The 14,087-nt window shown below is 41.7% G+C and overlaps 1 protein-coding gene across 1 annotated transcript; it reads left to right on the forward strand.

The window, feature by feature from the left end:
- The first annotated feature begins 606 nt into the window (after positions 1-606).
- On the forward strand, positions 607-3,243 carry fzd9b (frizzled class receptor 9b). Its single transcript, XM_088428300.1, has one exon. It carries the CDS (start codon positions 927-929, stop codon positions 2,688-2,690), a length of 1,764 nt encoding a protein of 587 aa, XP_088284426.1. The 5' UTR covers positions 607-926; the 3' UTR covers positions 2,691-3,243.
- Positions 3,244-14,087: the final 10,844 nt, after the last annotated feature.

Below are 14,087 nucleotides of genomic sequence, written 5' to 3' on the forward strand. Positions count from 1 at the left end.
TCTGCATATTCAACCACTAGATGGAAACAATAGTCCTCTGCAATAATCCTCCCATCCTGCTTCGCAGAATATTATGAGGTTTTCTTTCTACATTTGCAATTGATGTAAATTTGGTTTTCCCTTTAAAAAAAAAGTCTATATCCAATAGTTACAGTTGCAGATACACCGTCATCCATAGTGCATAGATAGATAGATAGATAGATAGATAGATAGATAGATAGATAGATAGATAGATAGATAGATAGATAGATAGATAGATAGATAGATAGATAGATAGATAGATAGATAGATAGATAGATAGATAGATAGATAGATAGATAGATAGATAGATAGATAGATAGACAGACCACTGCATAGTTAGGCTGTTAAGGCATGATACTAACTGTTGAGCTATTCATTGAGCAAGTATTCAGTGTTGTCGCAGCAGAGCTGTTTGAGCGTCCTCCGCCATCTGTGCAGTCTTCCCCCGCGTGGGGTGCCACCGCTGAAACGTGAGAGGCACTCTGCGACTCACGCCCCCTCCTCTGCCCTCCCCTCCCCTCCCTCCCACCCCACACACCCCCACCCCCCCCTTCACTAGACGCAAGCCCACCACCGCCGGGCTCGCGTCTCAGTTGGAGCCTGGAAGCGGCTGCACAAGCTACGGAAACCCCGACCGCTTTCCTTCTCCGCTGACGGTCATGTGAAGGACTTCCCTTCCGTTTTTTAAAGAGCTTGTTTTGAATCGTTTTGCTTCGTTTTCTTATTACGCGGACTTTTATCCAGCGCGAAGATTTGAAAGACTTTTTATGACTTGGAGTTTCTTGAACGGACCAACATTTCATCATGGGGGAATAACGGAGATCGGATCGGGAGCCTTCAACACTGCCCCATTCATATTCTTCATGCACATATAAACAAACCGAGCTCTATTTGTGACCTCCGAGATGAGCATGGATGGTTGTCCGCTGAAGGTGGCGATTTTCCTGTGGTGCCTGCTGGTGATTTCTGGCTCCAGCTTTGAGATCGGCTCGTACGAGTTGGAGCGAGGAAGACCGGCCAAGTGCGAGCCCATCACCATCCCCATGTGCGAGGGCATCGGCTACAACCTGACGCGCATGCCCAACTTCATGGACCACGACGACCAGAAGGAGGCTGCCATCAAGCTGAATGAGTTTGCCCCCTTGGTCGCTTACGGCTGTGACGTGCACCTCCGCTTCTTTCTGTGCTCCCTCTACGCGCCCATGTGCACCGACAAAGTGTCCACCTCCATCCCTGCTTGCAGACCCATGTGCGAGCAGGCGCGAGAGAGGTGCGCCCCCATTATGAAGAAGTTTAGCTACACTTGGCCCGACTCGCTCGATTGCTCCAAGCTGCCCACCAGGAACGATCCCAACGCCCTGTGCATAGAAGCCCCCGAGAACGAGACCAGAACCGAGGGCAGGAAAGGGGAGGGCATGCTCCCCGTGCCCCCTCTTCCCCGGCAGGCGGGCTCCAGCAGCGGGCGCTCCTCAGGCGGCGGCGGCGGCGGCTCCTGCAAGAACCCCGATAAGTACCAGTTTGTGGAGAAGAGTCAGTCATGCGCGCCGCGCTGCTCCCCCGCCGTGGATGTGTTCTGGTCCAGGCAAGACAAAGACTTTGCCTTCATTTGGATGACGGTGTGGTCCATCCTGTGCTTTGTGTCCACCGCTTTCACCGTGCTCACTTTCCTCCTGGAGCCGCACCGCTTCCAGTACCCTGAAAGGCCCATCATCTTCCTATCCATGTGCTACAACGTCTACTCGGTGGCTTTCATCATCCGCTCGGTGGCGGGCGCCGAGAACATCGCCTGCGACCGGGAGCACGGTGAGCTCTACATCATCCAGGAGGGGCTGGAGTCCACCGGCTGCACTATCGTCTTCCTCATCCTCTACTACTTTGGCATGGCGTCCTCCATCTGGTGGGTCATCCTCACCCTCACCTGGTTTCTGGCCGCTGGGAAAAAGTGGGGTCACGAGGCCATCGAAGCGCACAGCAACTACTTCCACATGGCGGCGTGGGGCATCCCGGCGCTCAAGACCATCGTCATCCTCACCATGAGGAAGGTGGCCGGAGATGAGCTGACGGGCCTGTGCTACGTCGGCAGCCTGGACTCGGGGGCGCTCACCGGATTCGTCCTTATCCCGCTCTCGTGTTACCTGGTCATCGGCACGTCCTTCATCCTCACCGGCTTTGTGGCACTCTTCCACATCCGCAAGGTGATGAAAACCGAGGGCACCAACACGGAGAAGTTGGAGAAGCTCATGGTGAAAATCGGCATCTACTCCATCCTCTACACAGTGCCCGCCACGTGCGTCATCGTCTGCTACTTCTACGAGAGGCTCAACATGGACTACTGGAAGCTGCGAGGACTGCAGGCCAAGTGCGGCTCCTTCAACGGCCAGGCCGGCGATTGCGCCCTGCAGGCCTCCGTGCCCACTGTGGCCGTCTTCATGCTGAAGATCTTCATGTCTCTGGTGGTGGGCATCACCAGTGGCGTGTGGGTGTGGAGCTCCAAGACATTGCAGACCTGGCAGGGCCTGTGCAGCAGGAAGCTGACGGACAGGACTAGTGGCAGGAAGCCCTGCAGTGGGGTCAGCTGCAGCAGCACCCACTGCCATTACAAATCTCCAGCCGCCGTTCTGCACTTGGCCAAGACGGACCTGCACGCAGACACTCCCACTCATGTCTGACACACCGCAAACATGCACGTGCCATATAAGGAGCTGCTAAAGACACCCAGAGAAGTTTGGGGTCAGAATGGTCCTCTAACAGGATTCAGCACAGAAAAGGGACATGTTCAGTATTGATAGTAGCCATATTGTTCTGTGCGGTGGACTAATGTTGGAAGCGAGTGTGGGATTTTTCTTCTACAAAGCAGCACAATTAGATGTATAAATCTGTGTTAAAGGTTATTTATTGTAAATATATTTAATTTAAGTTCCTCTCTGCGCTCACCTTATGGAAGCATGGAATTGCCAATATAGAGAAAACATTTTTGGCAAGCCCGTTTGAACATATTTGCAAGTACGTTTGAACGTTTTTGCAAACATGAATGGGTTTGCAAATATGTTCCGATGGACAGTAAACAGATACTGACTTACAACACATTGTGGAATTATGCGGAAAAAATGCTGAATGGAAATCATGCACTGCACTGCAGAAATTAAGTTTAAATGGCGTTTTTACGAGTCCAGGCAATAGACATTGTGTGTGTTTGTGTGTATATATATAAATATATATATATATATATATATATATATATATATATATATATATATATATATATATATATATATATATATATATATATATATATATATATATAGAGAGAGAGAGAGAGAGAGAGAGAGAGAGAGAGAGAGATAGATAGATAGATAGATAGATAGATAGATAGATAGATAGATAGATAGAGAAAAATATTTATTTACACATACAGAATATAATGGGGAAAATGCTTCAGTATGTTCTAGATTCTTTAAGCCTACTGATGTTCTCTTTATTGCAAATACATTTGAATGTACTTGCAAATACATCCGAACATATTCAAATGATCAAACATATTCACAAATATGTTCAAATGTACTTGCGAATGAGTTTGCCTGTCAAAAATGTTTAATCTGCGTTAGCAGTTCCATGCTTTTTGTACTCTCCAGATGTTGTGTTTGGATGCATTTATTCAAAAGAAATGAAGTGCCTTTTATAAGAACGCTGGCTCTTGACTTTTTATTTTTGGATGACAATAAATTTGTAGAACTTCAGTTCAACTCAGAGCGCCTGGCTTGTTGTCATTTTGGAAACAATTTCACCGCCTCCTGCGATAAATATTTCAGCCTTTAAAGAGTTGAATGAGAGAATTAATATGTCACAAGTGAGTGCTCATGTCTTGTTTTCCTGATTTCTCTCTCTGGGAATGTCTCTGCAGCGTGTCTCCGCAGCAAACGCGTCCCAGAGGCGTCTCCAAAGATAATCCTCAAAGAGACTCGCTGATGAAAGAGGGACAGACTGTGGCAAGAATGAATGTTTGCATCACAGGCCTTTAAAATGCAGCAGCAGTGCACGTAAGAATATGTTTAATTAATAGCTGGTTTAATCACGGCTGTTGCTCTTTGCTGCTCTGCTTGAGCCTGTGAGAGCACTTTGATCTCGCAGGACACATCACAGGCACATTTCACCCTCATTGCCCGGCACAATTTGGCACGAGCGCTCATTTTTGTGTGGTTTCAGCGAGCACGTGTGAGATTCACATTTATATGTGGTTTGCGGTCATGTTGATTGTGCTCAAGCAACTGAGCGGTGACTGAAATTTCAACATAAACTGCAGGGCATTATCTTTATTTGACCAAACAAAACAAAACAATGCACCTTTTATTCCCACATTGAAATAATCAGTGGCTGAATCTAAGAAAAGCCACGCATGGCGTTATTTTCACAAATAGCCCAATTTGGGTCGTACAAATTACGTCTCGCTAGTGTAGCCAATTTTATTACACGCGAGTACCTCCGTGCTCGCGCACACGCCGTAAAATAGAGAGTAAATAGCTTTTACATCATGGGAATTCACCAATTTAAGTACCAACGTGAATTGCAGCCACACACTGCAAGGCATTGTAAAACACAGTGGAGACTAACTGTGTTTGACAGCAGTGGGACTGATTGTTTAATGCGTGTGTAGCGTATTAGAGTGATAGCATGGAAAAACATGATAACCCCAGCATTATTTTTATGTGCAGCACCGTTCTCAGAACAGAGGCTCCAAGTTGGACGCAGGAGTGGAGCGTTTACATTCCAGCAAAGTTAAATTCTCATTCTTATATGAAGGATTATTCCGTGCACATTTGAGTTGATGTGTTAATGAATTCTAAGGTCTTAGTTATAAATCAAAAACATGTCACTCGGTGCAGTGTTTTGTGGATGTGTGCCATGCCTGAGTTAGCCCCAATTACTTTCTCCAGAACAAGACGGGAGGGGGCGGGGGGGACTATCATCCTCCTCTTTGTGTTCTTAGTACAGGGCCATTGCAGACAGTGCTCCATGGGTTGGACTCTGGTACTGTGCAGATCACATTTAACTATTAAAAAGAGCTGTTTTGCTTGGAGGGAGTTAACAGCCAGAGACTGGGCCGGTGGTGTTTAAACCGCATGTTCCACTTCATGGATGCCTGAACGGGGGCGCGTGCTTCGTCCCAAGATTACACTCCACTGACATGACCCGCAGAGGCCAAGCACTTGCTGGGTGAGACACAAAGCAGCTTGTTCCACCTGCAGCCAGCATTTCAGATAAGAGTGGAGCCGGTTAGAGCGTGGGTTTGTAATCAGTTTCTCTTTTTTTTCGAAGTTAGTTGCAGATTAGAAATGTGCTACCTCCTCAGAATATGAGCGAGCTTCTGAACTTACTTTACCTTCTTATCATTTCTTGTTTTTTTTCACTGCTCTTTTTGTCACCTTTTTGTCCTCTTTCTGGTAAAGAATTTTAGGATTATAACAAGCGCCTTTTTTTCAAACAAAATTACATCAGTCAATAGGGTAGGAGGACCACTATTAGGCAGTGATGTCATTAAGCATGTGTGCATAACAGGTGTCAAACATAACGCCCACTGACCAAATCTGGTCTTCCTCATAATTTTACCTTCTCTGCAAAAGCCACAAAAATGATAACCAAAATAATATAATATGAATAAGCTTTTATTGGGTTTCCACAAAGACATTATCTAGTGACAATAAATATGCATGCCTTGTACTCTGCCACAAGCACAATCTACACTGTTCAATTCATCTTGTGACCCACTGTCACCTCTCTTTTCGTTCCTTAAAGTTCCTCTGTCAGGTTTTCCATGTCTGTCCAGTCATGTTTTTTGCACGTTTGAATGCCGAGAATGATTGCTCAACAGGTTCATTGGGTATCTTGTCGCTGCGTTCGTGAAACATTTCAAATTGAGAAACTCAGTGAACTAACATTCCCAGCAACATAATTTTATTCGGACACAATGGATTGCGCCCATTCACTTGAGAGCAAGCATGGCCTTCTCTTTTTGTTCTGAAGGCTTTGGCAGATAGCTGAAATATGAATGGATAAAAAAGGGTTTCTTTCAACTTATAATGGAAAAACTCTAGTACAATACCTAACAGGTAGCAGATAGGATTTGGCATACAGACCAGAGAGAATCATTTCATTTGAAAATATTTATGGATAAATATGAACATTTCAACATGGTTAAAAGCTAATTATAGAGGGGCTTGAACAACATGAAATAAGCAGGATGTTATTGTTTCTTTTTCCGCAAATCAGCTCTCTCTTAGCATGTTCCAGCTCATTAGCAGCTAAATTTAGTTTCTTACTTTACCAAAGGAAGAGAAATCACACACAGCACAGCATTTCAGATGGAAGCAAAAGGAAAGGTTCAGTCCAAAAACAGAGTTTGTTTGAGCTGTGGCTACTTTGGCGCCAGAGACGTGTCTGCCGGGAACACCTTCAGAACTCACACACACTCGCACACACAAATACACACACACTCACCTGATGTCTACACTTTGGGATCGGAGCCATCCAATCATCACTTAGGCTCTTTCTAAAGAAGACCCCAACTCATACCTTTTTAATGTCCACTTTGAGGAGTAGTATTCTTAGTCTTGATCGACACATTTATTTTGGCTGAGACTCCACACTGTTTTTCTTTTCCTGGTCTGGCTTACACTGGCTTAATAGTGTCAGCGTCAGTTGCATTGGGCAGCTCATTTGTCTGGGCCAAAAGTTACTACCCCCAGAAAAGGTGACACTCTCCCTCATAGGTCGGTCAGGGAATGTTTCCTTTTGTCTACAAGGGGCTTAAAAGTGTATTTATTGATATGTTGGAAATGCAGAAGGAGAGTATTTGCATAAGATTAGGAACATGTGTTTTGATGAAAAGGCTTAAAACACCGCAGCAGTTTATCTGCTGACGCCATGTTATTGTCTGCGCAGTAGAAATCCATCCATCTGGTCATGGGTCCGATTAAAGTCGATCATTATAGCATCAATGTGCCTTCCTCATGGACTTCATCCCTTTGCCCCCCGAGGCGGGATAAAAACCAGAAAATAAAGCATCCTTCATTGGTCTGCCCTCCCTCTGCAATCCCTCCCCCTCCTCGAGCACTATCCCTTTCCTGGCCTGTTTTGATGTGCAAATGAGAGCATTGAAAACCTGCAGGCCCCCAAAGAGATGCTTACCATGAAAATGTGCCAGTCGGAGAACACCCGAGTTCACACAGCTCGCCACTCCACGCAACTGGACTCTAATTAGACACCCAGTCTGCCACTGCTGCTGCATCGAGACATAACAGACCCCCCCAACACACAGACACACACCTACATACATACACACACACACAGACACGGTGACCCCATCAGCAGTACTCACAAACACATCTCAGAGGTGAATCCAGGGTGAAAGAAAACTGGCAAGAATTTAACTTGACACTGATTTTCTGAAATGAGGATGAAAATATCAAGGGAAGATCAAGTTGTTTGCTTGGGAGCTTGACACATTTATGTAATGAAAGCGTTCAAACACGGAAAGTTTTTTTGAGTGTCTTGGAAATAGATGAAAGTCTTTAAACATATTTAAAGCCATTTGCTGTAATGAGTAGTGGCATTTCCGTCTGTTTAATATGTTACGTAAATCAGTGTTTTTGGTTGAAGTCTTCTCATTTTAAATGCTGTCTAAAAATATATGGTTCGATAAGCCAGCCTTGGATCAAACGTCCAAACAACTACCCTATTATTATTCACTTTCATTATTAGTTTTGAAAGAATAAGGAAGAAGAAAAAAGAAACTCCAAACTGTTTTTCATCACAAATATTCTGATTCATAACTGCACTTGAGCTGATTTGAAATTTTCGAGCACCAGACTCAATGCTTTCATCTTGATCTGAAGAAGTCGTGATGACTACTGCAAGAAAGTTCGATGCATGGAATCCACTTCTCACTGAATATTGAACACTTGAAACATCTAGTAAGCTGAACTTACAAGGTAAATCTGATAAGATCCAATACAAAAGCTATTTTTAAATATATCAAGAAAATAGACATTATGTAATTTTTCTAAATCTACTGCTATAAAGAAGGGTGTTTCAAATATTGCAGCCACACCAATCCATTTCAGATCCACCATGGATGGTGGACATTGTATTCCTGTTTAAAATCTCAACCTTTCAAACTCTGATGCTAAGACCAGCTATTCATGAATAGTTGCTCCAGCATTTCTGTTTATATCACAGCGTAGCCAGATTACCACTATTGCATATGTACAGGGAACAAACCTGCCCTAGGAATCTAAGATGGAGAGAACCCTGGGGTGCTGGACACAAGGTCGAAAATGTTTTTCATTTGGCTAGGTTGTTCAGTGTGCAAAAAGAGGGCCTCAAGGTGTATCTCAACTTAAAAGCTAACTTTTTTCATACCAGACATAAAAAAAAAGAACCTACAAGCCAATATTGAGCATTCTGACTGACTGTTGCAAGTTTTTTTCTAATTTTCCAGCATAATGATAAATCCACAGTGGTCCAAAATGCTGTATTTGACATCATTTGACAATAGCACTCCCTGAAGGGTTTATGGTGACGTCCCTTCACGTCAATGCCATTCAACATGTTAATTTGCTTCAAAAAGTGAAATTAGAACTGCAATGATTCCTTAATTGCATGAAAATAAAACTTATCAAAAGAACATATATATATATATATATATATATATATATACACATATATATATATATATATATATATATATATATATATATATATATATATATATATATATATATATATATATATATATATATATATAAACACACACATACATAAATATATGTTTGTTTATTAGTGGTAAATTTGTGTGTTTTTCTTGTGTGTGTGTTTATATTTAAAACATATGATCAGCAAGATTTAAAAAAAAAATATTAAAAGCATTTTAGCTGTGTCATGAATGTGACTTTATACTCATGTATTTCGCTGAAGTGTCTTCCTACCTTCTTTTTCGTTTGTAACTTCTTCTTTTGTTTGGGGCCAGATGGCAATGAGCGAATTGAAAGCTGCTGTACGGACTTGCGTACAAGCCATCATGATGTCATCTTCAAAGTGGATACTTATTGATCAATGTGGCACAATGTGCTATGTACTGTAAGTGTTCAGTTTCTGTTGCAGCCTGTTGAGCCTAGAAGGGGGTCTCCTCCCAGCTACGGTCCCTTCTCAAGGCTTATTTTTCCCTGGGTGGGGTTTTGAGTTTTTCCTTGCCCTTCTGGCTGCCTGATTCATGCCACTGTGAATTTGTTCTCCGTCACTCTTTCTCTTGTGATGGCCTTAGAGCAGTGTTTCTCAATATTATTTTGCCAAGTCCCCCCCCAAGAAAGAGAAAACCTTTCACGCCCCTGCCCCACCACTCGACGGGCTGACAAATAATTGATAAATAAGATTATTATCTATAAAAATTGTAAAACTGTACCTAAACCTATGTATATCCTTTTTAACATTAACAAAAGAAAAAAAAAACAGTATGAATCAACTTTCAACAACTGTTCTTTTTTTTTTTTTTACAGCATTTATACGGGTTACAGCATAGTCTAAAACTGAAAAAATAACCTAGTGCATTAAAGTGCGTGAAAAAAAAGAAGAAAATTCTTATTTTATTGTAATTACACTTCACCTCGCGACCCCCAAGGGCCCGCCCCGCTATTTGAGAAGTACTGCTTTAGAGGCTGTTGTGGTTCAAGGTTATATAAATAAACTTTACTTGACTTGTGCTTCATATAATGTTCATGTTCATCAAGATGATTATTGTTTTTCTCTTTGTTAATTATTACATGATTAAAACGATAATGGGCTACGTCACTCTGGTGGAGTGAATTTCTCAAACATATGTTTCAAGTTTCACATTTTCGAATAAATTAGCATTGTCCAGCTGTCTAATTTATGGAGCTCGTCATCAGTATCTAGTTTTCTGAAAGTTGCTCAACTTAATTTGTTAGAAAAGAAAAGTTCTGAGATAAAACATGATTTTAGCTATTTGGTATATGTTTTTGTGGTATGTATTTCTTTTCTTGCACGTCCTTTGATCAGTAAGCAGAAAACAGAGAAGTAAAGCTGTTTCATCCCTCTCTTCTCGCCCGTGTTGTTTGCCTGTGGCTGAAGCGCTCATGAGTCTGCTCTCTGAAGCCCACAGCATTACTGTGATCACTGTTAATCTCCTTTGCCACTCCGCTGCCATCTCCCCAAATGCATTCATCTCCTTTCCAAAAAGTCTTCTCTGCCTCTTCTTCCTTTCTAATTAGGCACCGTCAAGATTTCACAAGTCACGCTTTGGTGTGGAGCAGCAGGCGAAAAGGCTTTTTGGGAAGAGGGGTCAGCGATGGCGAGTGTTTGTTTGAGGGTTAAATCACAGCAGGCCTTTCATCATGTTGTGTTGTTGTATGATCAGAGCTATGGGATTATGTAGGTCAGACATTTGAGAGTGAGAGCTCCCCTTTTGTTACTGCCATTTTTATTCAGTTGCTAGGCAGCACCAGCTCTAATCTCTTGTTCCAAAGAGTGTTTCTCCGGAGAAAAAGTGATGGAACAGAGTTAAAAAGGATGGAAAAAATGTGAAAACAGCATCAACAAAGAGCGACCCCAATGCAAGGACTCATTTTGGGGACTCTTTAATGGGAGGGTGGAGAGTAAGACAGGATGCGGGAGTTTGAAACTTGCTCTGGCCCACTTAGGCCCCATTAAACCACTTAATTTTTTTTCTCGGTGCCATCGAATGACGAAGCAACTGATTGCAGCGCCGTGATGGCACAGGACCTCACAATATTGATTCATTCGAAAATGAACCACCTTGCTTGAAAAAGTATGATGCAGTCACCATTACATCAGCCTTTCAGTTGTTTTCTATGCCTTTTTCACTTCAGTCTATTTAACGTGTTTCTTACAGGTTGAAATCTGTCACTGAAGTCACAATTTGGAATATTTCATACAATTCCAAATAAACACTTCGGAAAATACTCTTCAGAGGGCCATTTCTGACTCTATTTCCATTTTAAAAATAATTTTGTGTCACAACTAGTGGGTTGTTGTGGTGGTAATAGCAAAAGTGTGGCCGGCAAGGCAAGGAGTGCAGGATGAACTAAATAAAAAGGAAACAGCGAAACGTGTTGAGGCTCTGATCCTTGTGTCGAGTAATGGGAAGGGCGTGTCTACAAAGCGTGTTTTGACGAGAGCTTCATACAGGCAAGACCCGGAAATGATGATGTGTGAAGCGCATAATGGCGATTTCAATGGTGTTATCTAATATCTATGACAAATGAATATTAGATATTGAAACTGTTTAAAGCCAAATGCTGTGGAAAAGCTATTATTTCTAAATAAAAATAAATGACAAATTATACTTAAAGCACTTGCTGCATTTTGTTAATTTCGTAAGGCAAGCACATTCATGTCATTTTATAAAAGGAGGTCTATCATGAAAAGTCAACTTTTTGGCGCTCTTAAACCATATTATATTGTTGATTCCTAACCATAAACAATGTTTTTTTTTCCTTCGTTGATGCATTTCAAAGCATTTCTTGCTCGTTCAAGCAGATAAATATGACTTAAAAAACTCATGACAAAAGCATTTTGTACCCAACCACCACCACCCGAGCAAAAGTAGATACACACCGACTCAATAAACAGGTGACCCGTGATTGGTTGTTACCCAAGCCCTAAGCAACTCTGATGTCATTTTCGGGTTTCAACTAGTGACAAAATGGCCACCCCTTAAAATTGCTAAAAACAGTGGGATTCTGTTGCTTAGTGGATAATTCTACAAAAGTAATCTGGATCAGAATGACATGTTTTGACAGGTTATGGAACATAGAACATATTCTAGTAGTGCTGGGTTGACATCCCCTTTAAGTGGTTGGCAAGCAGAAATAAAATGAATCAAAAACAGTCTGATTTGGCACTGGCTTGTCTGTTAAATGCATCTACTGGCACAGTGCAGCTGCAGCCCATCCCAAAAATGTGCTTTTGTCACACACTGTCATCAAAGGCTCACCCGTGGGCTCTGCCTTCTGACGAAGGAGACACAATCCTGCACACTGCATAGATCTCATATTCTCCCTTGCATAGTCTTTGATTTTGCGCTTTCAACTTTTTGTTCTTGTCTCCCTTTTTCCCCACTTTTTGACTTGGTTACGTTTTCATTTTGAGCGCTTTCTTCCCGAAGTTTCGAGACGACTTCAACTTGGTGCTGTCACACTGTTGGCTCCCGTGTCACTTTAAATGGCTTGAAAGCTTTTTAATCATCAATTCTTGTCTTGTTAACACTGACAGTAAATGTAGTAGCTTTTAACAAGGAATAATTTGATATTTTGTGAAAACCTTTGCGTTTCAGATGTGGTAAAAAAGTGAACACATCTACGTTCGTCTTTTATGATGTTGTAGAAGGAAGTGGAACATAATTAACATCAAACATACACGTCCGCTTCAAAAAAGCACATCAACCAATGCTACGTTTCCTTTTGCGTCGATTGTAAACATTATCCTCGCCAACTGCTCCAGCATAAGCAGATAAGACTCCTTTGCTCACAAAGCAAGCAAGGAGCTACAAACTGTTTCATACAGGAGGCGAAAAGAAATAAGAAAATGGGAATTTTGAAACTTCAACCGTAACTATTAAAAATAGAACTGTGCGCTATGATGAAATGTGGCGTGTAAATGAATCAAGCTTAATTGGCAAGTTCTTGAACTTCAAACAGGGTAGTCAAGTCAAATTTTTCCTTCACTTTCACTCTTTTTCTGAGTTGGGTCTTGTGATGTTCACAAGCTGACACGTGATTGGTCGTTATCCGTGCCTTGAGCAATTGTAGATGTGTTTTCATTAGAATCGAGTTTGCGCAACGTGTAAGTCGCACAAAAGCAAACTAATGAATTGAAACCTAGTTTCACTCAATTCCAGAAAAAAACTCAAATATTGCTCTCATAATTCTAGACCACCTAAAAGCAAGTTTTTTTTCAAGGCGCAGTTGGTGTACCGCGATTTTGGTATTTGATTGAAGGGCGCTCAAGGACAGGTCGACTCTGGGAACCCCGCATGGTGCATGTCATCATATTTCATTTAAAAACACGAACAAGGCATAGTACCATATCCTCCGATTCATTATATTAAAAGTTTATTGAACGAATTAGAATTATTGTTATCTGATAAAACCGTGAACGCAAGGTCTAAAAAATTCTTCGATTGTTCGAAAAAATACTCACATAAAATAAATTATAAATTTGACAGTCACAATGTTATCAAGAGATTAACAACCACATAAGTACAACAATAAATAAGTAAACACTAAATAAATCGATTGTTTGAAATGAATGAATCTTTATCTGTTGATAGGACTCCCGTTGAGCGTTCGCGTGTGCGTCAAAACCAATTCAAAGGGAAGGGTTCTTTCAAATCAAATGTGGTGTTTGTTTCTGCCAATAGAGGTCTATAGCGCTTACAGAAGCTTCCCAAAATGAAGCCATTTTCCAAGCAATTGGCCCCAAATGGCCACAAATGGCCCACAAAAGCTTCATTTGAACATCATTACAAATGTGCATATATTATTCTTGATACTGAAGTGTGATGCGTATTTGAAAGCGCTATATTCTTTGCCATTACATTCCGCCATTCATGCGCGGCTGACTTGCAAATTGACTTACTTTGCCTGGTAGCTTAGTGTGAAGTCATCTTAATTTGCATATTCAGCTCAAACCCAAAAGAAATCAAGAGTCATGCATCCAAAGATGGCAAATCACATGAGAGTTTTGTGCATAGATGTAAAGTTGTGTCTTGTGAAGAGTCGTAGCTGTGCAAATCAGAGTTGTACTCAAAATACCTGCGTTTGCGAGTTTTCAATGCATAGTCACACAAAAAAAAAAGAAAAAAAGTTGAGCTAAAATGGCCAGCCCTTGAGCTGGTGGATTTTGCATTTTATTATATTTTCCAACGCAATAGTAATCAAAATACTGTTTTCTACGAAAAAAAAGACTTGACATTTCCTTAAAGATGTGTTGTTGGACAACTTTACTGGCTTGAGTAGTTTGAGATCACATCATTA

Source organism: Hippichthys cyanospilos, chromosome 11, assembly GCF_059441005.1.
Source record: "Hippichthys cyanospilos isolate Australia breed blue-spotted pipefish chromosome 11, RoL_Hcya_1.0, whole genome shotgun sequence".
Taxonomy (NCBI): domain Eukaryota; kingdom Metazoa; phylum Chordata; class Actinopteri; order Syngnathiformes; family Syngnathidae; genus Hippichthys; species Hippichthys cyanospilos.

Bases quoted from the DNA above. Each gene is read 5' to 3' on its own strand.
- fzd9b (XM_088428300.1), top strand. From the start codon at position 927: ATGAGCATGGATGGTTGTCCGCTGAAGGTGGCGATTTTCCTGTGGTGC.